We start from the raw sequence: 24,357 nt of genomic DNA, 5'->3' as shown, positions 1-24,357 counted from the left end.
TATAATCGCCGCGCAGGCTTCGACTTGAAGGCTGGGAACTCTCCTCTGGGCACCTACCTTTCTCCTAAGCGCTTTCTTGCCTCCTCAACGAGAGGCTCCCAATTGAAGGGAAATGATCCTTAGGCACTAATATCGAGCCAGTGACAAAGCGACCGGCCATTTACGCCGCCACTTTAGACAAAGATATTTAGTTATCCCCGGGTAGCAGCAAGTGCACTTTCGCCTTTATTTATTTATTTGTTTTAAAAGCACAACCCCAGCCGAGAGACGCCAACATATTTACCAGGGGCAATTACTTAACTGTTAGGACCTAACTGTTATTTGAGACTCGCGATTATTATTATTATTAAAAAAACAAAAAAACAAAAAAAACAAAAACCCTACCAGGTTAATTGCCCCCCCCTCCCTTGCCTTGCTATTCCCTTCAGCTTGAAAGAATCGCTTTATTAAATTAGGTGCCAACGCTCTAGGCCTGGGTGAGGAAGGGGCTGAGTTTCCCCTCCCCACTTTGAGTTACAGTATTTTCCTCTCTTTTTTGCCCGCCCACCGCCTTTCGCCTTCCCTTCTAACGATGGGATTCTTCCCTCCCTTCTTTGCGGAACTTGCGCGTGTTAGATATCGCTTGGCGCAAGGGCGCGCGCCACTGGATTCACGAGCCGCCTAAGCAGACCTCTTTGGAACGGAGCCGTTATGAAGAGGCAGATCTGACACACCCACGCATGCCCATTAAAATCAACCGGGGAAATCCTCCACCCGCTTGAGCGGGGCGTGGGATCGTGCCCCTCGAGGCTCCCTCCCTCCCCCAGCAGCGCGCCTTAACCGGCTTGTGGATCGTGGTGGAACCGCCTTCAAGCCTCCGTCCCCCAGGCAGCTCTCGATTTCTCTTGACACCGAGGTGGCCGCAATTAGGCTGAGCGGAATATTAGGAAATGAAAGACACAATTCTCCACTGGCAGGGTGATGACCTAACAGGTCTTTTCCATCCCTGGCGCCTCTGATTCATAAATAACCCGAGAAGCTGCTTTTAAGCTTTAGACGTGGCCCGGAGGAGTGCGTGACACGGTTCCTATTGGAAAATAACAAACGGGCTCTTAGCTTTAATGTGTTTTCCAGCAGCCCATCATCCTTATACAATTGCTTTACACACATTTCTATCCCCCCACCCCACCCCGCGTAACATCCCCCACCCCCACCCCAAAGTTCCAGCTTCCATCTGCCTGCGGAGTAACGAGCTAGACAAAACGATCAGATGATTGCATGTACAGAGAACATATATTTGGCGAGGCGCGGGCGGGGAGGGGATGCGCTCGGAGCCTCGGACAGATAAGCTTCCTATAGGCTCTATAGCTTATGCCTCCTAAGCAGCGCTGATAAGGCACAAGTAGTTTGCTCTAGACAACCCTCCGCGCCTCTCTCGAGGCTCCGTCCAATGTCTGGCCAGAGAGCGGATTCCTGCCAACTTGGCGATGTAGGAACGCTCATCCCGGTGCTATTTCACAGAGACTGTTCTTTTCTTCCTCGGGTGCTTACGAAGGGGAGGCGGGGGCGGGTGATGGTGGTGCTTGGTGGTGGCTAAATCCAGTCCTTCAGTCCTGACCTTCCTCGTTCAGACTGAGGTAGGAGGAGGAGGAGGAAGAGGAGGGGGGGTGAATGGAGGAAGTATGGGGGGGAGCGTGTGGGTCGGTCGGTGGGTGGGTAGTTGGGTGGTAGTGGTTAAAGAGGGTTTAGGATCCGAACCGGCTTCCTTTTTGTGAAACTCGCCCACAGGCGGGGCGGGGGAAGGAATAAAGCTCCCCCCCTCCCAGCGCGCCTCTCCCAATCCTCCTTTCTCCATATTGGAACCTCTTTAGAGCCCCATCTCCAGCCTTAGGGTTCGATTCGCACCCCTCCCGAACAATAAATCCATAAACCGATTGATTCGGGGGAGGGGAGAAGGCAGGACTTTCCCTTTCAATCGTTGCATTTTTAAATTTTTTAAAGGCTTATTATATATATATATATATAATAATAAAAAAATAAAATAAAAATAAAGGCTGAGTGGGCAGGTGGTTCGGGTGGGAAAGCCTGAGAAGTAAAGGAGGGGGGAAAACTTAAAAGGTGTTTACCTTGTCATCAGCATGTACGCTAATTATCTCGGGCAAGATGTAGGGTTCTATTGTCTTGTTGCTTTAGTGCCTATGCCCCGCCTCTGGTGGCAGCCTAAAACCTGGCGTCTGGCTAAAACAAACGAAAGGCAGCTCTGAGCCTCCACTCAATCCAATTAAGGCGGACTTGGTCCACTCGGTTACGTGTTCATCCAACAAGATCGGCGTGGAGGCAACACACCAGAATATTTGGCAAAAAAAAAAAAAAAAAGGAGAGAGAGTGAGTGAGAGAGAGAGAGAGAGAGAGTGAGAGAGTTTTGCCTCCCCTTTCCCTTTTTTTCCCTCCTCTCCCCCCAGCCGCCGAATCATGTCGATGAGCCCAAAGCATACGACTCCTTTCTCAGTGTCTGACATCTTGAGCCCCTTGGAGGAAAGCTACAAGAAAGTGGCCATGGAGGGGAGTAACTTGGGGGCTCCTCTGGCAGCTTACAGGCAGTCGCAGGTGGCGCAGCCGGCCATGCAGCAGCACCCCATGGGCCACAACGGGACGGTCACCGCTGCCTACCACATGACAGCCGCCGGGGTCCCTCAGCTCTCGCACACCGCCATGGGGGGCTACTGCAATGGCAACATGGGAGACCTTCCACCTTACCAGGACACCATGAGGAACAGCGCTTCCGCCACCGGCTGGTACGGGGCGAACCCGGACCCCCGCTTCTCCACAAGTAAGTGCTCCGAGCTTTTTCACCCCTTCTCCTCCTCTCTCCACCTTTTCCCGTGGCGCGGTCGCGCGGTCCCAGGCAGACGGGGTAGTGTGGGGCAGCAGTTAGAGCGGAGGTGGGTGCGAGGGGGAGCATTTGGTTTGAAGCTGGTCTGGATGTTGCTCCCCCGCCCACTCTTCCAATCTTTGTATAGTAATAATAAATAATAATAATAATAATAACCAAAAATGCAACCGGTTTCTGACCTTGTCCTGGACTCCTGGGCTCTTGTCTGCTCCTGGCTTTGGTTGGAGGGACGAAGGGGCATATCTGGCGCCTTATGATTAATCTCAGCGGCTAAGCACATTCACAAAGAGAGGAGAAGCGTTTTATTGGACAAATGTGGGTGGCTGAGACCAGGAGGGAAGGAAGCGGTTTACGAATAAAGAATAATGCGCGCCCAGAAGAAATGAAAACGTGTGAGGAAGCGCGCTTGAATATAGGAAATAATAAAATGTTTGGACGCCAAACAAATTGTTCGAATAAAACCCTAAGGCGAGGGTTCTGAAGATGATGAAGTTCCAGTGGCCCTTTAAAGTGTAAATAAAAATTGAACAGGTGCGAAATGAATTGGATCCCTAAGCCTGATCTGCTTTAGAAGTACGAAGGCAGGCTCTGGACTACGTCTAAGGGAATGAATAAACAGAGAGAAAAAGATAATCCGTAAAGGATGTGAAAAGGGAGGGGAATTAACGTTTTTTTAACAGGTTATTATTATTTTGACATATTACAACGTGTAAGTAGTGTTGCAAAAGTGGAGTATATGGTTCTTAGATTATCCATTCTTAATGTATGCAGGAATGTATGTGTGAGGTAGATAGATAGATACGCATGAAAACGCTGGAGTGCACACCCTAGCAAAATGTCACTTCTCCATGAGAAGATTTTTTTTGTTCTTGTTTTAGGCCGGGATGGGGGGTTTACAGTGCGGAGAACATACTCTACAAAGCCACCAGATACCATATCCGTTTCAAATCCTATTTAGAAACGGATTTCTGCGATTTTTCAGCATCTTTCGTGTTAACATTTTCACCGGCATCAGTGTAAACTGGTGTTAGTGTTGTGGGAATTTGACCAGATATTGTTTAGCATTTATTGTTGTTGTTATCATTATTATAATGTCTAGGGACATGACAACCATGGCCTCTTTTTTTCCTTTGTGGATCTGGATCCCGATAACTGCATTCGGCCTCCCTCGAGTCTGCCGTAGTCTCCTCCTCGGCTTTGCGCTTGGTTCCGCTGATTAACGCTCCTTCCCCCGCTGTTTCTCCCTCCCTCCCACAGTCTCCCGCTTCATGGGCCCGTCGTCGGGGATGAACATGGGCGGCATGGGCAGCCTGAGCTCGCTGGGCGACGTGAGCAAGAGCATGGCCCCACTGCAGAGCACGCCCCGTCGGAAGCGCCGCGTGCTCTTCTCGCAGGCGCAGGTGTACGAGCTGGAGAGGCGCTTCAAGCAGCAGAAGTACCTGTCGGCGCCCGAGCGGGAGCACCTGGCCAGCATGATCCATCTGACGCCCACGCAAGTCAAGATCTGGTTCCAGAACCATCGCTACAAGATGAAGCGGCAGGCCAAGGACAAGGCGGCGCAGCAGCAGATGCAGCAGGACGGCGCCTCTTGCCAGCAGCAGCAGCAGCAGCACTCGCCCCGACGGGTGGCAGTCCCGGTCCTGGTCAAGGACGGCAAGCCCTGTCAGGCGGGCTCCAACACGCCCACGGCAGCGGCGGCGCTCCAGGGCCACCACCAGCAGCAGGCTGCTGCCACCGCCATCACCGTGGCCTCCAACGGCGCCAGCCTGGGACAGCACCAGAGCCACCAAGCCAGTAGCGCCGGCCAGTCGCCAGACTTGGGCCAGCACGCGGGAAGCAGCCCCTCGTCCCTCCAGAGCCAGGTGTCGGCTCTGTCCCACCTGAACTCGTCCAGCTCGGACTATGGGACGGCCATGTCTTGCTCCACCTTGCTATATGGGAGGACCTGGTGAAAGGGGACGCCCCGACGGGGCCCACCACCTCTTCCTTGTCCTACGGGCTGACCCCTTCCTTTTCTTTTTCACACGCACACACACGCACGCACACAGAAACACACACAAATACACGCACCCTCCTCCTCCTTTGACTTCTTCCCTTCTTCTCCTTTTTTCTTCTTTTTTTTGTTTGTTGTTTTTAAAAAGAAAATATCAGAACTGTGGGATGGGGTGTTGTGTCCTTGGGACAGACGAGAGGACCAGAAGCAGACTTCTTAAGTTGTGAAATGGCTGCCGTGTTGCTGAAGGCCCGGAACGTTGCCTGGAGGAGTTTGGTGGCCCCTGAGACCCACGATGGACCGTGTGCCCGCGGCATGAGGTGGATCTCCAGTGGACGCTTGTATGTACAGATAACAAAAAAACAAGAAACCCTCGGGGCGAAGGGTGGGTGTTTTCTCCCCTCCCTCACCGCCCAAAAAACTTTAGCGTCTCCCCCTCCCCCACAAACACACACTCTTCAAAAACAAATACACAGACGGAGAACCTTCGCTGGCCTTCAGCCCAGATGGTGGATGGAAACGCGGGTGCTATCACGGCTTAGTTCCCCCTTCCCTCTTATGTTCGATGTTATACCTGTAGCTGTATAATGCTGTCAAAAACGTTGGACTAAACCCATAGTTTTTAGTATCCTGACTATTTTGTTGATTAAAAGGAATATATCAAGCAACGATCTACCAAACAAATCAAAACTTTTTAAAAAATAAAATAAAATAGGAAAACCCACCTTTTTTTTTAAACAAAAAAAATGGATGTCCACAGATGGGTGAAATTATTTGGCGCACGTTTATCTTTCTTTTTTCCTCTCCGCCCCTTGTAACTTATGTAGATATATTTGGCTTTAAATATACTTCCTGAGGAGCTTCTAATAAATTATAAAGATCACTTATCTTTCTTATTGCCCTTTGCTATTTCCCCAACCTTCCTATCACCTCCAAAAAGAAAAAAGAAAAAATGCAATTCGGGAGCCGAATTTGCGCAAGGAAGCTTCCTTCCCAAGGCCCGTTGAATTCAACGGGGAAAGCGGCCCAGGAAGGACGATCGGGTCCACGTTTCGGGAAAACTGATCAGCACATACAGATATAGGATCGATTCGTATGTTATATTCCCGATTAACTAGAGAATACGACGGCAGGGAGTCCTGCCCAAGATAAGTAGCAAGGCTTGGAGACAAGGGAATCCAAGTGGCGTCATTCGCAGAGGAAAGACAATATTTGCAGACCCACTAATCGAAATCCCGAAAGGGTGCTTTTAAGATGTTGTTAATGCAGGGAAAGGAAGCTAACGAGGAGCGTACTAACAGGGTTGGGGGTGGTGGTGGATATCAAGTCTTTGTAAAGAGCGTCCAGATTTATTAGCTTGTAAAAACACCATTTCTACAAAGGTTTCCTATGTAATTGTATTTTAAGGAAAGTACAGTCATCTTATTTATAATCAAAATAAAACGATAGTTTATTGTGCACGAGGTGTATCGTCTAAATTGAATTAACCTTGAAGCGCGCGCACACACAAAGTGTATGGGAGGCGGGTCTGAGATGTGTGTGTGTGTAGCCTACGTATATGCATACAGTATATATATTGCCCTCCCTTTCCGATTTTCAACATTTGTTCGACTTATTGAGAGAGAGCATAATATTCAGGCCAGGTAGATTTGTCGATGGCTGTGAACTGAGAATAGTTTTTATAACTTTCCCGTTGTTTTAAGCCGGTAGAAAGGAGTCACGACGTCACGAACCAAGAAACAGGCGGCGCTCAAAAAAGGAGCTTCCAGGGAGGGGGCGGGAGAGCAAAACGGAAAGACTTTACATCCAAGTAAAGCGGCTTTCTGCGGATCGGACATGATGAAAGAGTTGTAGGCCCAGGGGAGAAACAAACCCAAACCCAAAGCGCCCTGCGAGGCAGAGCCCACGTGAAGCTGTCGACTGATTGCGCTGCAAACAGTCGGTCTACGGGCATCTCTGGATAATGATCAACAAAAGGGTTTAATCATTCTCTGCTTAGGAGCCCCGGCCGGATACGTAATCCTAGCTTGGCTTGACATATCCAATATATCCAATATATATTATATCTGCAAGGGTGAGGGGCACGCACAGGAACCCAGAGAGAGAGAAAAGTGAATGAGAGAGATGGGGTGAGAATTGTGCAGTCAGAAAAGGCTTTCAACAACCGCGCAAAGGAAACGGCTGCACAGCCGAAGCAGAGAATCCACTCCTCTCTAGGGCTGGTGGCGAGGGTAGGGTGGGGCTGGGGGTTGGGATAGAGGCTTGGTTCTTGATATAACGATATGTGCACATATATGCGTCTCCAACTCTTCGTCACGTGTGTCAGCGGAGAGATATTAAATATTCGGTGCAATATAAAATGTAGACCTCTTGTTTACAGAGGGAGAGCGAGAAAGTGAGAGACTTTGGTCAAGTGCGGGGAGAAACATTTCCAGCTGTTTCTTTTTTTCTTTTCTAAATCAGATCTCTCTCTTTACACCCCCCATCCCAACTCGCCTTTTATACCTCTGCGCTAAAATTAGCGGAGCCCAAAACGGAGCACTCGAGGCTGTCATTTCAAACGCCAGTGTGTCTTTTTTGTGATTTTTTCCCCTCCCTTCCTAAATGAAAAAGCTTCAAATAACTGCGCTGAGGGTCTTGGCAAAGGGAAATCAGCAGCGAGAAGCTCGCCAATAATAAATCCAGTAGAGTTCAGGTCTTGGAATTTATGTATTTTTTAAAACTTATTTAAATAATGTGTCCACAATTCACAACTCTCTTTAACTGTGTTAAGCGATCTCAAAATTTTATAGTGGTTTTTCCTCTCTCCTTTTTTCTTTCCTAAAGTAAATGAATTGTTGGCTGAGACAGACAGGGGAAGGGAGGCGGTTATAAAGCAGCATTCCTGAAGGTACTTTAGTAGTCTCTTGTCTCGCCCCCACCATCTCGCCCCCACCTCCGCAGCCCTAAAGTTAGGCCTTAGAAGAAAAAACATGGAAACGTGTTTGTCCCGAAGAGCCTCGGGAAAATAAATGGACCGAGTTTATCTGGACAAGCTAATAAACACATATTTGGTGGTGGGAGTAATGACTGTAATGGATGATTATGTACACTGACTTATCTTACTGCGACTAGATTTAGTTTCGATTAAATAAACTGGCTTCCACTTTGTCTGATGTCGGCTTAGTTTAAAGTCTGTTTGCTTGTTCCACAGAAAAGGTGAATTCGTCTCTTTATAGACCTCTAGAGTCCAAGCAAACACAATTCAAACTGTATTTACATATCAGTCAGCAGAAATGCAAACAAAACGGCTCTAGCAAAATTATAGTTCTTTCTCTCGCTTTTTCTTTTTCTTCTTTAAAAAGAAATGACGTAATAGCATTGAGGTTTAGTAATAGAAAAAGACTCCCCCCCAGGGTATTCGTCTGTCTGAATTGATGCAAGCCATTATGGTTTTGTTTGTTAGCTTATTTTAAAAATATTTTTTAAATCGAAATTTCCCTCCAAACATATTTTGAGAATTTAGACTAGCCCTACAATAAGCATAATTTCGTTTAAGGCCGAAGTTCCAGCTGCGTTTGATTTGGAAGTGGACCATCGTTGATTTCAGGGAAATTCATTTTTTAAATGAGTGTGCTTAATACTGCGCCCATAGGCTAAAATGGGCAAATCTGTATTACACCAGGGCGGGTGGGGAATCACCCTGGCCTTGTAAGATTGGTGTTGCCTGTTGTGCTGAGTGACTGGGAGGAGAAAAGGGAAGGAAAGTGATTAAAACTTGGAAAGAAGGAGGAGAAAAACGAGCTTTTGGTGTGCATGGAAGTTCTATCCTTGTCCACATGAAAAAAATGATGAGAGGCCTGTGGACTTTAACAACAAAAACAACAGCCACAGCAGCAGCAACAACAACAACAACAGGTAATGGGATCTAATCGAGGCTGACTATTTTGTTCCCATCTCTTCACCTGGACTATGATATGTGTATACTTTAGAGAGCATTCCCTCCCCTTATATCTATGGGGTGTTTAATCAAATGGTGCAAAATGTAGCTAGAGTAGGACAGAATATATTATTCTATCCCCTTGTCCCACTCTAGCCACAGTTTGCCCCATTGGACTATAAACACCCCATAGATAAAAGGGGAGGAATTGCATATAATGGCTCAGAGCTTCTTCATATTTGAGGATCAATATCAAGCCACCTTCTCTCTCCCATCCCTCAGTCCAAGCAAGGTCTTCTTTGGTCTCAAAACCAGGTTTTGACGTTTCCACGGATTGCTTGTTAGAGGGAGAAAATGTCACCCAACTCACCCATTAGAAAATATGGCCAGTTCCCTTCCCCCACCCCCTGAGTATTGTCTAGGAATCCTGCCACAATATCAGTTCTTATGAAGGCACAAATGTTGCATGGAAGTGCAGCCTGTTTGTTTTGAACATTCGTAAAAGCAGGAAAACGAAGCGAAGCCCGAGAGAAAGCATCTGCCTCTAGATATATATATGATCAGTCAGGCCAGCAGGTACACAAGGGCCTCGCTGGAGAACCAGCTCTTGTCGAGTCGCTGAGGGCTGCTTGGACAAAAGAGGACTTGGAGGTAAACACTGAGTGGCTCGTGAAGATGATCAATCCTTGTATGGTAAACTAGTTGGAGCAAAGTTGACAGCATCTTTCTTATCTGCCCAGTTGGTCTGCTGATGACTCCGGGGGGTGGGGGGCTTGGGGGGGGAAGAGGGGAGGTCACAGTAAATGGAAATATGATGTCTGTGCTATCAAACGGTTCTGGAAAGTAGAAATACTCTCGTCTATGGCAATTTGGTGATTAACACGAAATGACTTGCGTTTGTTTCCCCACAACAGGCACAGAAGAGATCAGGTAAGGTCAACTCTCTCTCTTTCTCTCTCAAACATTTTATGTCCATTCCTCCTCTTCTCGGAAGCTGTGGCCAGGAGGAGATAAAGAAGGCAGGGGGCTTGATCAGAAGCTGTTGATGCTGGGACCCCGATCTTCGACGCACTTAACCACGAGGAAAGCTTTCAGTGGGACTGACTTCCTCGTAAGTGTGTCTCGAATAGGTATACTTTCTTGGAGGCGAATTTGGCAAATGAGAGGGGGCTTCCTTCCACGTTCCTTTAGGGCGCTGAGTGGCAAGCTAACATGGCATTTGTGCAGGAAGAAAACAGCCAGGTGTATATGCTTCGGATTTTTTTGCACCCGGGAAACGTTTGTCTGTCTCTCTTCCTCAGCTTTGCTTTGAAGGCTTGTTAAAGAGATAACTATTTTCTAGAAAGGACAGTGTCTGCCGTTTCTGGGCCCGCTTGCAGGGATCTAATCCTAATCGAAGGAAATTTGGCTTCATCAGCCTAAGGTGCAATAAGCCACCTTTTCTACCTTAGCGCACACACACCAGAAGTAATGGCTTTCCTTCCTCCAACCAGACTTTCCTGATTGTCGACACTTTCTGTGGGAAGTAAGTTTCATGATGTCTGTGAGGCCTGTTTCTAAGGAGTTATGTGGGTCCTTTCCATGTTTCTGCTTGCGGGGTGTTAGCTAGGTTTAAAATTGGTTCACTTGGCTCTCCCAGTGGTCAAAGGAGCTGTTCTCTTTTGCTGTCGCCATCCGGGGGGCGGGCGGGCCTCAGAACCGTCGTTTTCTTGAGACCTAACGCTTCGTGAGGCCGCTTGGTAATGTCATCAGGAAGGTCTTTCCCCTTGGATAATTTTCTTCTGACTGTAGCCCAGAATTTTGCTGAGTAGGGATGTCGGAGGGTCCTCCTCTTTGAAACCGTAATGAAAGGATCCAGAAGTACAGACACCTTGATGGGACCTGTGGAAGCTGGGAGGCGTCGCGGGGGGGACAGTGGCTGGGATAGTGGGGCTGTAACACCTCAGAGGAGTAACTGAGGTCTGAGTCCTTCTGTGATTGTTAGCGACCCGCTAACCGACTTATTCCAAGACACTTCCTAATCCGAGCTTTGGATCGGATTCCTGCTTTTGTTTGTTAGCTAGAAGACACCCCCATCCTTATTTTTGGCCTTTTCATTTGAATAGGGCAGTACTTTTGCGAGTATAAGAATGGTTACGAGTATAAGAATGGTTGCGAGCATAAGACAGGAACAACTCCTAACCCCCTCCCCATCCAACAACTCAAGTTAAACAACCCAAGCGGTTTTTGAAGCTTTCTCTGTCGGCCGCCTGTTTTTTAGTTTCTTTTTCCTGAATGAAGATGAAAATTTATTTTCCCATGGGGGTGGGTGGGTATGGAGTTCACTACCTGTATTAGTGTTGAGATCGGTTTCCCTTACAAGTGGATGGGCAATTTTGCAATACTTGGGCACGATCCAGCCACAATCAGGCAGCAATCCTGTACCTACTTTCCTGGCAGAAAAGGACACTGAACTCGATGGGAATTCCTTCTCGGTAGACGCGGATAGGATTGTTTTATTTGGATTTGCACTGAAATCTGTAGCTGGATCCAAAACATGTTAACCGAGGGGGAAGGTCCTCTGGCTTCAGTGCGATTCCTAGTTAGTAAGGATGTGTAGAGTGGCAACCTCAAAAGTATTCAACATTACCCCGATCGTGGCAATGCGGCTACGCGGACCAAAATGCAGCTGCGTGGATCTGGTTTCCAACAGTTCCTCGTTTACTGTTTCTGTATGTTGATTGTGAGGTTACTAGTGCATGAGAAACCTCTCACCCGCCCACTCCATAGCAGCTTAGGCCACCAGTCTCTAGGAAATACGTGAAACTGATTTTAAGGAAATTCAGTTGCATTTCTCAAGCTGAATGAATGACTGCAGAATTTCTGAAGTGGTTTGGGGTAAAGAAAGCCAAGCAAAAAGACGAGACGTCGAAACCTTCCTCCGCACCTTTGAAAGCATAACCCTCATCATAGTAAAATAAGGCCCTAATTCTACTTGCGGGTAGAGTCTGGGTTGTTTCACAGTACTTCGGCCGAAACAGAAAGCTATTCATAATAATCAAAGTTAGACATTTCATGGAATTTTCAAACTAGTACCAGAAGCTCCTAGCATTTCCGCCTTAAGCGCTTCGGGTGCATAGAGTTTCAGATAAATCTCTCTCTCTGTGTTGCTCCATCTTTCTCTCAGCTTTAAGAAAAGGGTTTGGAACCATATTGGTCAATTTCTTGTTGCGATGACTGGCGTGTTTTGGGAAGGACTGCCCAGGAGCAGCTTAAATGCAGTGGTATCACTGAAATCGAAACAAAGTTTTCCTCTCTGCCTTCCCACATTATACCGATATGTATGTAATATAGTTATAAATATGAATTTTGGACGGGCGATAAAGCAAAGAGCTAGTTTAACAATTTGCCAAGCGATCTGGAGACTTCAATTTTATGCACACCGACTTGGGTGCCGAATTTCGTGGGGTCTACATGGGCCAAGTGGGCTTCACTCGCCCACTAAAGTCAGTAGGACTTGGATTAATTTTGTCTGCATGGCACCCATACTCAGGTGTCCTAAACTCTGTTGAAGTTCCAGTGGTGAAGAAGAAGTCGGAACCTCGCCTGGACAGTAAATACCTTGTTTCGATTTCAAACCGTGTAAAACAATAAGCTTCCTCATATGAAGGGAAGCTATGCAGTTGTAGGTTTTTAAGTGGTATTAGCTTTGAAATAGTCCATCGTAACTTTATTATAAACTTTCGCTCTTTTCCCCCTTCCCAACTACAAACATGTAAATAAGCACGCTTCTAAGGCTACAATACTACCTGGAAGTAAACTCTATTGAATTCAGGGGGTCTTACTTCATAGGTTTGAATTGTTAAAAAAGAAGATTAATAAGCACCCAGAACAAAGTCTTACAAACTACTAATTCCATGTTCAGGTGAGAACTTTTGGTACTTCAGCTACACAGCTTCTACTAAAGAAAGAATATTGCCTATCCTGTTAACAAAAAGGGGGATTTTCTAGTAATATTTCCACTTAATAGAGAGTAAATATGGTCACAGCACGATCAGGGTTTCAGTTAGAGGCAAATAACAGATGGTACTACAGCTCACTTCCTTCACTCCGGTTGAGAACCCACGCCGAGAAAAATATTTGACCCCCGCCCCGCCCCGCCCCGCCAAAATAATTTAGAAGATGAGGGCTTCATTCTGCTGCTTCGAAATCAACGATGTTTTTCCTACAGATTTCTAAGCAAGTAGGATTGCAGCTCTGTCGTCAGATTCCATGCATGAATCTACCTGTTTAGTGGTACTTCCTGCCAGCCCAGTGTGCAGGAGACCGTATCCTTTCAAATGTCCTTAAAGATAAAGGTACCCCTGACTATTAGGTCCAGTCGCAGACGACTCTGGGGTTGCGACGCTCATCTCGCTTTACTGGCCGAGGGAGCCGGCGTTTGTCTGCAGACAGCTTCCGGGTCCTTACACCCAAGGAATGTCCTTACACCCAAGGAATTCGGGTCAACGTTGAATGGGCTGTAAGGCTTAAAGGTGCGCATGCGCTTAGGTACAGGTCTCTTCAAGTGATGCTTACTAGTGGTAAATCATATATCATCACGGTGATATCTTAGTATTTTAAGAAAAAGTAATCAAACCCAGAATATGCTTATAAACAACCCCTACAACAGCCCCTATAAACAGAAGTAGCTTGGTTAGTTAGGATTGGGGCGATGCATTCTTAAGCAGGTTTATGTCGGAAGTAAGTCCCACTGTTTTCAATGGTGCTTATTCCCAGGAAAATATGATAGGGTGGTAGCTTGTAACTGCACTTCTATGCACAATAAGCTTAAACACAGTGGATTTAGCTTTATGTACACGTAGGATAACCCTGAGAATTATCTTAACATAAAGCATTTAAGCCAAAATCCTAGATTTGAATTCTACTATTTAGGCTTAACTGCATCGTTGGTCTGGGCGTAAAAGGACCACTTCCACTTATGTAATTCCATTGATGTCTATAGAACTACTCTTTACACGTTAGCCACTAACCCTTACCTACCGTGGTTTGTCTTAATTGATCTGAGAATGTAATAGTATACCTGTTTATTACAGTATTTCCGCAGGCTGTACAACCCTGAAAGTGAATCTGAACCCTGGAAGATAATTTCATTACACAACCACCCTTGAATAAATTAAGTGGGAGTACCTTATGTACCTTATATGCATATTTTAATCAGGTATACCACGGGTATGCATAATTACCGCCGTCTAATTGAATTTGACGCACCCAGCTATAGATGTGTGACATGTAAAAATATTTTGTCACCATATAGACATGAACTGCTTCCTACAGATTCCAAATATTTTCATCGCTCCTCGTCATTCTGCGCTTGAAAGGGTCATCGTTTGGAGGAAAGAACCCCAACCCCCTCCTCCCTCCCTCTCACTCAATCTCTCTCACACAGATCCCTCTGGTAAAAGTATTCATTAATATTCATAGTGTGGGCGATGGATCATTTATGCATCCTAACCGCGCCGCTACACACTTGTCCATTCTGAAGCGCACGAGTGGCACCGACCAATCAGAAGCTGAGAGAAAGCTGGACCGGAGTTCTAGGGGGGAGGAGGAGGAGGAGTGTGGACGAGATAAAGGAAGAAGACAGGATGGACAAAAGCAGGAGGGGAAGGCAGGAGCGGGCATATGTCCGTCTTAAGTCCTACCAAACGGTTGCATTTCTCACCCCTTGCCATTCAAAACTCATTTTCCAAGCTCCCCGCGCTTGGAAATATACCAGACGCTTTCTGAAGTTGTCAGGAGGCCGCCGCAAGTTCTCTGCAAGGGCTCCGGGGACACTTTATGGGGGAGTATTGCTGACGGGGGTGCCAACTTGAATAAAATATTATTGGGAGGGGGCAGGTAAGCCGCGCCCCACATAAGTGATCACAGGATGCGGCACATGCACACCATTTGAATCGCAGTGCCCATCAACTTTTTTGGGGGGGGGCTCCAATAGTTTATTGGGGGGCGAAGGGACATAGGCCCCTAGGAGTTGACTTCTATGATTGCTGACCAGTCTGACTGGGGAGACGGCTGGCAATGCGCAAGGGAGTCTGGGCGCCCTCTAATTCTCACAGGTCAGACCACGCCAGCCACCTAGAGGCACATTTAAAGCACATGACTTCCGCAAAAGAATCCCGGAAACTGTAGTTTGCTAAGGTTGTTGGGAATTGTAGTTCTATGAGGCGCAAGCTGTTGTTCCCGGAATTCTTTGCGGGAAATTTAAATGAAAGGTGCGTAAGGCTGTAGAAGTTTTCGCTGCTTCGATTTCCAAAGGCGCTGATCTGCAGCTTGTGGGGGGAGAATCTCTTGCGTTTCGGAGCCTTTTGGTACTTTCATGATAAACTGTCTGGACAGGAAAGCAGGTCTATGGGCGTGACATTATTTTAGCCTCATCCCTGGACATTTACAACGGGGGGAGGGGAGAATAGTAATGGCCATGCAAGCCTGAGATAAATGTGGATGAAGCACTCGGAAGATTCCCAAGAGTTTGAGGATGGCGCCCACTCTCCTGCAGACTCAAATCTTCTTTGAGGTTTATCCTGCTCTACCCTATCCTCACTTTATTTCCTCTTTTCTTACCCTCTTCCATTTATAGATGATAAGTTGTATGAGCAAGAAAGCAAGGGTGTCACTGCACAGCCCCTAGCAGCAGCACGGTTTATCTTCCTCCTGCTTAATATTTGAGAGGGAGTATTGGGGTGTGGTAGTCAACACACATTGCCTGTTCTTTGAGGTTAGGAGCTGGAAATGGCAGGTGCGCGCGAGGGAGAGATGGAGATGAAGGGAAGGCGAGACTGGAGAGTGTTTGTGTTTCCAAGGAGCCGCCCCCCTCCCAGGCTGCCGTAATTATCTTGCTGAAATATTCTCCAGTGGCCAAAAGTTGCAAAATAAATCGACCTCTCCGCGCTGGTTCCAGAGGTCTGTAGCCATCATCCTTTTTTCAATACATTTTAAACAAGAGGCTCGAGCGAGCGACTCCGACTCAATACACATAATCAGTTTGGAAGTCTTATTTCCATTTGAAAACAGGCCTATTTGCAATCATGAGAGCCGGACACGCTGAAAGATACAGAATAACGTGCCCGGGAGAGGGGAAGGTGGCGTGGGGGTGGGGGTGGGGGGAAAGAGAGAGAGAGAGAGGAAGAACCATCAGGCAAGCACTGAAGATTTTCTGCCCCCTCCCAATCTTTATTTATTTATTTAAAACACGAGGCTGTAGCCATGAGTCTTTTTATGCATTCCCTTGGAAAATATAACTTAATTGCTTTCTCCACCGCCACCCCAAACCAGAACCAAAGCAAAAAAAAAGCTGTGTAATCCACAGCCAGGAATACCTCCCGTCTCCCCAAATGGTGATTGGGAAAAGTATGTTGATTGTTCTGCTAGGCTCTTAGGGTTAACAGGCATTTAATCAAGAGAAAGTACAACACGGGTAAATGGTTTTGGGGCAAAAATGCTAACTTGGTTTGTAATAACGCGTAGTCCTTGAATGCTGCGACTGAACGGAAGTTTGCAAGGGGTGAGGAAGGACTGGGGTGTGTGGGAAATGATCGCCTTTGTGTTAATATGGCCGAAAAGTCATCTGCAGAACTAGTAGGTCGTCCTCCACCTGGATGCGATGTTAGAATAATGGATTTGGAAGAGACCATGAGGATCATCTAGCCCAACCCCCTTGCAAGGCAACTGTATGCAGCTGTTCCATAGGGGTTCGAACCTGCGACCTTGGCGTTATCAGCGCCACGCTCTAACCAACAGAGTTGGCCTTTCCCTTTTGCACCTTGAGCCTACAGAGATTTCCTTTTGCAAAGAAGTTCGACTGAAATCAAGGGTGGAAAGGAGTGTGTTTAGGAGGGTTTTGCTGGCTGAGTGCGCGTGCGAGATGGGGAGAGGGAATGTGGGAGTGAGCACACTCGCGAGTGCGTCGAGATGTGCGCTGTGTAACTCTCCGAGCTTGGTGTAGCGAAGATGACGCCAGAAAGGGCAGGATTCCTTGAATGGATATGATATGTCTGCCAAATGGTGCTTCACAAACTCATTCAGCCTAGAGGCGACACTACAAGGCTTTATAAGGGAAAGAGGGAAGGGGGGTGGGCGGAAGAAAGAAAGAAAGAAAGAAAGAAAGAAAGAAAGAAAGAAAGAAAGAAAGAAAGAAAGAAAGAAAGAAAGAAAGAAAGGGAAAATGCTGCTGCAACCAGGTCACTTTTTGCTATCTTAAATAATAATGACCATGATAATAGCGAAAACGGGGGTGACACTTCAGACAGAAAGAGATGTCTCTCATGACGGAGTCCATGGGACGATGTTGCTCACACTGAAGTGGGAGGCTCTGACTACTGTACCTGAGATCTATTCTAACCGAGGCACTGAGAAGGACGGGCGCTGCGGGTGTGTGTGTCCTATCCACGCCAAACACTCCCACTGCAGGGCTCTAGCCTGCCCCCATCTGTTCTGCTAAGCGCCAGGTAATATTGTACGACTGTAGCAATCAGATTTAAGACGCGCGCGATAGACTCCTCTTGCCACAGCTTTCGTTTTGGGACAAGCAAGAGACCGTAGTCTCTTCAAGGCCCTGCCTGCTTCTGGGCCCTCCCACGAGGCACCGTCTTCGGAGCAACTTCCTTGGCTGTGTTGGTAGAAAGGAAAAAACCCCTCCCCTTTGCCAGTCAAGTGCCAGCAGCTAAGTGAAAGCTAAGAGGCTCACACCGCTCCTTAATAATCATTATGATCGCTGTTTATGAAGAAGAAGGTGGAAAGAAGTTGAGGACTGGCAAAGCAAGAACCACGGCGACCTCGGGGGGCCTTCCGCAGCCACCGAAAGCAATGGGAGGTTCGCCATTGGCTTGAACGGGTTGCGGTTTGCGGACGCAAACGCCATCGCTGATTTCAGACTTTTGAGAAGGCGCCTGTATTTTCAGAATGCCTGTCCCGTTTCCTCTTTACCTTTTGCTCATCGTTCCTAAATGGAAAGGAATCGGAGGCTCCCTGGATCCTCGTCCTCCCCGCAAATTGAGAGTTGGGTCCTCGGATTACGATTTTCGTACATAGCCCCCAAATTAAAGCCTGGTTTCTTTCCGCTTATTTATTTGTTTAGATCTTTCTTTTTTTGTTGGGGGGGGAAGAGTGTATAAACCATTTAATCAAAAATCAAATCTGAGATCTTATGATGAAAGGCGGTATATAAATCTAATAAATAAAAATTATTATTATTTTTTTAAAAAAGAAAAGCACATCTCAAAGCTACGTTGCAGATAAACCAGTTTTCAATAAAACAGCACATCTTAAAAATGTATATGCATAGCGAAATTATCTTTACTGCACGATCGAGCGAGGAAGCTGTTCTGGGAAGCCCCAATGGAAAGGAATAGGAGGTGGCGCAACGACGCTTGGACAGCAGACTGTATGGGAAGGGGAAACCATCCTTTTCTTAGAGCCAGATTCATCCCTCCCCCTAAATGTAATCCTGAAGCAGCTTTATATTAAGCTTGATGGTTGAGCTGCTCAGTATAGTTTTTCTTTGGCCCGGAGCTGCTCTTCAAGGTCCCAAACCTGAGAAAATTTTCAACTGGAGATGCCAGGTTTTGAACCTGGGACCTTGGCTTCTGCATTGTTCGGAACCATAGGAACCAACCCCTAGGTCCCTTAGGCCCCTCAGTAAAATATTTGAAGGGTCTGCCTTCCAAAAAAGTTGAGGGGAAATTCCCATTCAAATAGTATGTGTGTGTGTGCCATGCCATGTGATTGAATACGTGGGGCGGGGCTTACCTCCCCCCCCCCGTGTTTTATTTAAATTGTCACCCCTGATTGGAACCATTGATCTGTAATGTGCACTAGGCACATGATGAACCAGGAACGTCTCCTGGCATAAAGAGTGTCTTAAGAAACGAACATCCCATGAATTAAGTGATCGGTTTGTGGTTAGGACCATAGGAGCCAACTCCTAGTGGCTTCGGCCCCACAATAAAATATTTGAGGGGGTTACTCCCCCCCCCAAGTTGATGGGCATTCCCATTCAAATGGTGTGTGCGCACTGCGTCATGTGTTCAGTTATTAGGGGCAGGGCTTACTTGGGCCCCCACAATATTTTATTCAGGTTGGCACTCCTGATTAGGAGAGTCTGACACACATATGTTGGAACAATTTCAAAAACAAACAATAACTTTGGACTCGAACACTGATGCCTTTGTTTGAGTTTCTAAGGTGTTCTACCTCAAAAGTTGACCGTCAGAAGCACATACTTATCAATAAAATAAAATACACTGAGATAAAACAAGGAGCTCCTTAACCGAATAGCTCAGTTGATTAGAGCATGGTGTTGATAACACCAATGTCGCATGTTCGATCCCCCTATGGGACAGCTGCATAGTCCTGCATTGCACGGAGTTGGCATAGAGATGATCCTCAGGGTACCTTCCAACTCTATAATTCTACGATTCTAGACTTAATCTGAAGGATTGGCTCTGCTCAGCGAAATACGTCCCACCTGCGGCTCTGGCGATCCTCCAAAGGGTATGAAACTCAGTGCAAGCCCTGCATCAACTTTAAAGGGAAATAAGTACTAAACTCAATGCTGCTTACTTCTGAATACACACGTATAAGGATTGTATGGTAGAAGCGCAGTCCTATAAAAAGGTAAAGGTAAGGGACCCCTGGACGGTCAAGTCCAGTCAATGGCGTGCGGTGCGGGGTGCGGCGCTCATCTCGCTTCAGGCCGATGAAGCTGGCGTTTGTCCACAGACAACTTTCCAGGTCATGATGAGACCAGCATGATTAAACGCTTCTGGCTCAACATGCCTGCTCAAAGGTAGGCACAAGTCAATGGGACTTATTCCTAGGCAAAGGTGCAGGAGAATGCAGCCTAAATCACCAGCGACAAAGACATTTCCACAGAGAATCCCTCGAGTGGAAAGCCCTGCTAAAACTCCTTTTTAAAAATATCTGCAATGAACCAATGTAACCGATTAACGTTTTGTATCCTAATTTGATGTCCAACGCAATTGCTGACCTGAACAACCACGCGAAGCCAAATATGTGCTTTTGAAAAGACGTTTGGTCAGTTCTCTAGCAGCTGGACCGGCATTCCAGTTAACTTGAACCTTGGATACTTTAAAACGGTTTCCCCAGTTAAGTTCAATAAAGGCTAAATTATCTTTAACCGAGTAACTTCGAATGAAGGTGGGATGGAACTCCTGGCCTTGCCGGGGCACCAATTGCAGGTGGGCGAGTGGGTGGGGATGACCCCATAGTCAAGCGCATGACGTTAATATCCCCATAAGGACAGCGCTCCGATGCTTCCCATACTCAGTTAGTTACAGGGATGCTTGTCCAAAGGGAACAAAATGCTGCTAGCACTTCAGGAAAGCTTCCCAAAGAAGAAACAGCGCAAAACGAGACGACGTTGTCTTGACTTCCAGGTTCGATTGTTGTCAGCTCACTTTCTTAGACCTAGAAGTCCGATCCAGCCCAAGCGAAACTCTTGTAGGTTGCCCTGATGTGAATGGGAAAAATCTGACTCTCCTGCTGACTTTCCTAGGACTTCAACACAGCTGGACTGTGCCCCACTGGTATGCTGAAACCCACGAGATTTACTTAGAATTAAACACGTTTAGGAACCGTAGAATCATAAAATTGTAGATTTGTAAAGGACTCCGAGAGTCATCTAGTCTGATCCCCTGCAATGCAGGTTTCCATCCCACAGCCATTCCTGGATGGCCACGATGCGGTGTAAAATGCAATCGTAGGAGCTAAAGGTGGGGATTGCAATGGAGCCAAAGGTGGGGATTATTTGATGGTGCTACTCAGCGCAAGTGAATAAACTTCGGGATGCTCTCATATATTGCCGGGGAACATGATGTGTGAAATAGAAGGCAGGGAGGCGGAGCATAAATGTAGAACATCTGGTGGCTACGTCCCAGACAAAGGTTGGAAATGATTGCGGGCTTCCCACAGGTTTCTGGTTAGCAGCTGTGAGAACAAGAGGCTGGACTACGGTATGTGGGTCACTGGCCGGATTCAGCAGGTTCTGCTTATGTACCGATGCAAGCCGAAAACTTCGAGCTAAAGAGGGGGGGCTAAAGGCTACTGTCATCATTCTCTGGTCTCTGTCCACGAAATGGAGAACCGCCGTCGAAACTTATCGAACATCAGTCCTAGAGGTACGACGCAGTGACACCGTTTGGCTTGGTTCTTAGGTTAAGGAACCCGGTGGAGAAGTTGGAGGGAGGACACACACACACACACACACACACACAGTCTGAGGTTCGTAGCTTCCCTGTCTTGCCACTTCGGAAGAGTGGGAATGCTGCGATCTGCACCTCATCCAAGCCAATGCGAAACTTGCAGCCCTCGGCCGAGATCTGGATCACACCACTTCTGGGGAAAGGACTGTAGCTCAGTAGTACTGAAGGTCCCAGGTGCAGTCCTCAGAATCTCCAGGTAGCGATGGGATTCGGGAAAGAAGAGCCTCTGCCAGTCAGTGTAGCTAGATGGACCAATGCCTATCCAAGGCAGCTGTCTACGCTCCCAATAATTTCTCCCGCTCTTCCTCCCCAGGACTTGGAGATGGACTGGGGCGTGCCTGCTGCCTAAGTGACAGCGCAACAAGCACCCGAGGAGAGTCTCTGGCAGATCAGGTCCTCCTCCTGCTGGTCAAATTTAGGCCCCTTGGATAGCCAGCAACCGGAGGTCAAGGGAGACTGGAGTGGGTATTGCCTCTTCATATTTCTGCTCCTGAATTCTCTGCCTTCCGTTTTGCTGTTAGGATTAATTCATTTTATCCATCGCTTGTTACATGGGGCAAATACTGTAACGTTTTAAAGCGATTGACTACTACTTAAAAATGCAAAGATGCCACAAAACAGCCGAACACATGGTCTGTGCACCCACCAGCAAGGAAAATATCCTTCCTTTAAGGAAATCAGCCCTGAGTGCTCACTGGAAGGACAGATCGTGAAGCTGAGGCTCCAATACTTTGGCCACCTCATGAGAAGAGAAGACTCCCTGGAAAAGACTCTGATGTTGGGAAAGATGGAGGGCACAAGGAGAAGGGGACGACAGAGGACGAGATGGCTGGACAGTGTTCTCGAAGCTATGAACATGAGTTTGACCAAACTGCAGGAGGCAGTGGAAGACAGGAGTGCTTGGCGTGCTATGGTCCATGGGGTCACGAAGAGTCGGACACGACTAAACGACTAAACAACAACACCCAACGAAAAGAGGAACACTGTTAGGTTTAGTTATTAATAGATATACTTTTTACGGTGTGGAATTGAAACGGTGCGTTGATTGCTAGAGTTTAAGGGACCTCTTGGTCGCGCTGCTCATCACCATGGTGGCATCCAAACAGTTCGTTCAGGTCAGGGGTACCAAACTTTTGAAGACAACCCATAACCCATCACTGGGAAGATCCAAAACCGGTCGCTCGAAGTCAGTTCCCTCGAGTTCAGGAGTTCCAAATCCAGAATAAGTTCTGAAGTTCCGAAGAGAAAAGGAGTCGAGCAGAGCTCTTCCTCCAGATTCCCTACCGGTACCTTCCTTGGTGTCACACCAGCTAAGCCATTTGTAGCCAACCGTTACTCTCAATGAAGAAGTCAAACCGGATTTGACCAGGGAGGGCCAGAGCTCTTGACAGTAAGAGAATAGCATTCCTACGTTACATAACGTCCTATTTTTATTGCAAACCCAAGAGAAAGCCCAGACAGATACAAATGGAAATGGAAAACTGACACCAGATAGAACGCGACAAACTGGATTCCCTCCTCTTTTATACCCAGCATTAAGCAGAATTCACAACGTGACGCATTTCCTACATTAAACTTTGGCATGCAGCTCTACAAAATATTAAGCTGTGGCCGTGCACGTTCTCTCTTTTTCTGTGGAGGTTTGTTTTTAGATACCTTCTGGTTTTAAAATGTTCTGAGGCATTTGCTCCATTTACACTAGGATCCGAAACAGGTTTCCGCCGAAGTGAGTCCTATCATAGCTGCCAAGTTATCCCTTTTTTAAAGGGATTTTCCCTTATGCTGAATAGGCTTCCTCGCGAGAAAAGGGAAAACTTGGCAGCTATGAGTCCTATTAATCTCAGTGGAGCTTCTTCCTGAATCAGGCGGCTTACCAAGTAGTGCTTTATTTGTGGCAGGTTGGGATTTTGACGTTCCACAAACTATAGGATTTAGCTCCGTGTAAATCCATTTAACACTGAGCGAAATGAGAAGGCAATCGAGGAGGAGAAACCCCTCTCCCTCCTCCCTTTCGTAACCGGATGCCCACCTTTTATACCCTGCTTTCGGTTTCAAGAGGTTCTCAAATCGCTGTTCCAACAGTACTTCCGACATCGTCTCGCTGGCCAATGGTCCTCCGAATAAGGCAACCGCAGAATAGGTCTAGAATGCGGTGCATAGCTGCCAAGTTCTCCCTTTTTTTAAAGGGAAATTCCCTTATGCTGAATAGGCTTCCTCGTGAGAAAAGGGAAAACTTGGCAGCTATGATGCGGTGCCGGTGCCAAATTTACTTAGAAGCCATTCCTGTTGGATCCAGTGGGGCTTCTCTCCACGAAAATGTATTTAGGAGTGGGGTCCTAATGGAGCCAATGTCAGTTTACGCAAAAGTAAGCTTTAAAGTAAATGCGGCTAGGATCGCAGCCTCGATCAACGTTTTTAGGATGTGTGCTGTTTCTAAGCATAGAAATGTCCCCTTAGGTTCGGTGGCACTTACTTCCGCGTAAAACGCATGGGATCGCGGAACTGATTTGTTAACACAAGCCAAAAAGTTCTTAAAGTGATCCGATCCTTTTGGGGGGTGGCATGGAAGTCAAATTTGTCCCAAGACTCGATCCTTGGTACGTTTATGTGGAAGTTAAAGTCAGAGAAATTAATGTGAATCATTCCTATTTGTGATGAGGATATTAACGTTTGGGTGTTACCCTTAACCACATTTAATAGGACGGAGCCCTGCTGAAACAATGGGACTTGCTTTCCGCCTAAAGTTGGCAAGGATCGGGTACTATCACTCCCCCCTTTTTCTTTTTCCACGTATTCGAAAGGATTATTCTTTTGTCCAATGAATACAAACTAAATTATCAAAGCACGTTGAGGGATAAAATGAGAAGATAACCATTAGGAGTTTGTCCAATATTTCACACGGAAAAAAACACACCCACCATCCTTCAGGCTACCTTTTTACATGTACTTGTCCTTAACCTTTAAAAGCAACGGCTGTAAATACAAGATCTGTACTTTCTCTAATAGATTTTCCTAGGAGCTGGTGACAGAGAACTGATTTCTTTTCTATTAGGCTTTAGCACATCTTTGTTGAAGGCCCCGCAGAATGACCACGGATTAGAATTCGATTTGCATCTCTTAGGCTCCCTGTGTGGTCTTTGTAAGGAGCTTGTAACTGTTAAAATGACTTGTTAGGAAGCGTGTGGGCTCTCATCCCTCTGCTTTTGACAGAATGATTGAGAAATTCAGTTCGCCCCTATAGGATTTAGCTTGCGGATTCCACCTGAACCTTAAGCAATTAGACCCTAATCTCAGCGCAATCATATGGGAGTTA

General features: G+C 46.9%; 1 protein-coding gene across 1 annotated transcript; it reads left to right on the top strand.

The window, feature by feature from the left end:
• The first annotated feature begins 1,829 nt into the window (after nt 1–1,829).
• Nucleotides 1,830–6,323, top strand: NKX2-1 (NK2 homeobox 1). The gene is made up of 2 exons (XM_035109170.3): nt 1,830–2,809; nt 4,130–6,323. The coding sequence occupies exons 1-2, from the start codon at nt 2,452–2,454 to the stop codon at nt 4,822–4,824; spliced, it is 1,053 nt and encodes a 350-aa protein (XP_034965061.3). The 5' UTR covers nt 1,830–2,451; the 3' UTR covers nt 4,825–6,323.
• The last annotated feature ends 18,034 nt before the right edge of the window (nt 6,324–24,357 follow it).

Source organism: Zootoca vivipara, chromosome 1 (assembly GCF_965207765.1).
Source record: "Zootoca vivipara chromosome 1, rZooViv2.hap1.1, whole genome shotgun sequence".
In the NCBI taxonomy this organism is placed as follows: domain Eukaryota; kingdom Metazoa; phylum Chordata; class Lepidosauria; order Squamata; family Lacertidae; genus Zootoca; species Zootoca vivipara.
Note: the sequence above shows the minus strand (reverse complement) of the source record. Positions and strands in the feature narration are given on the sequence as shown.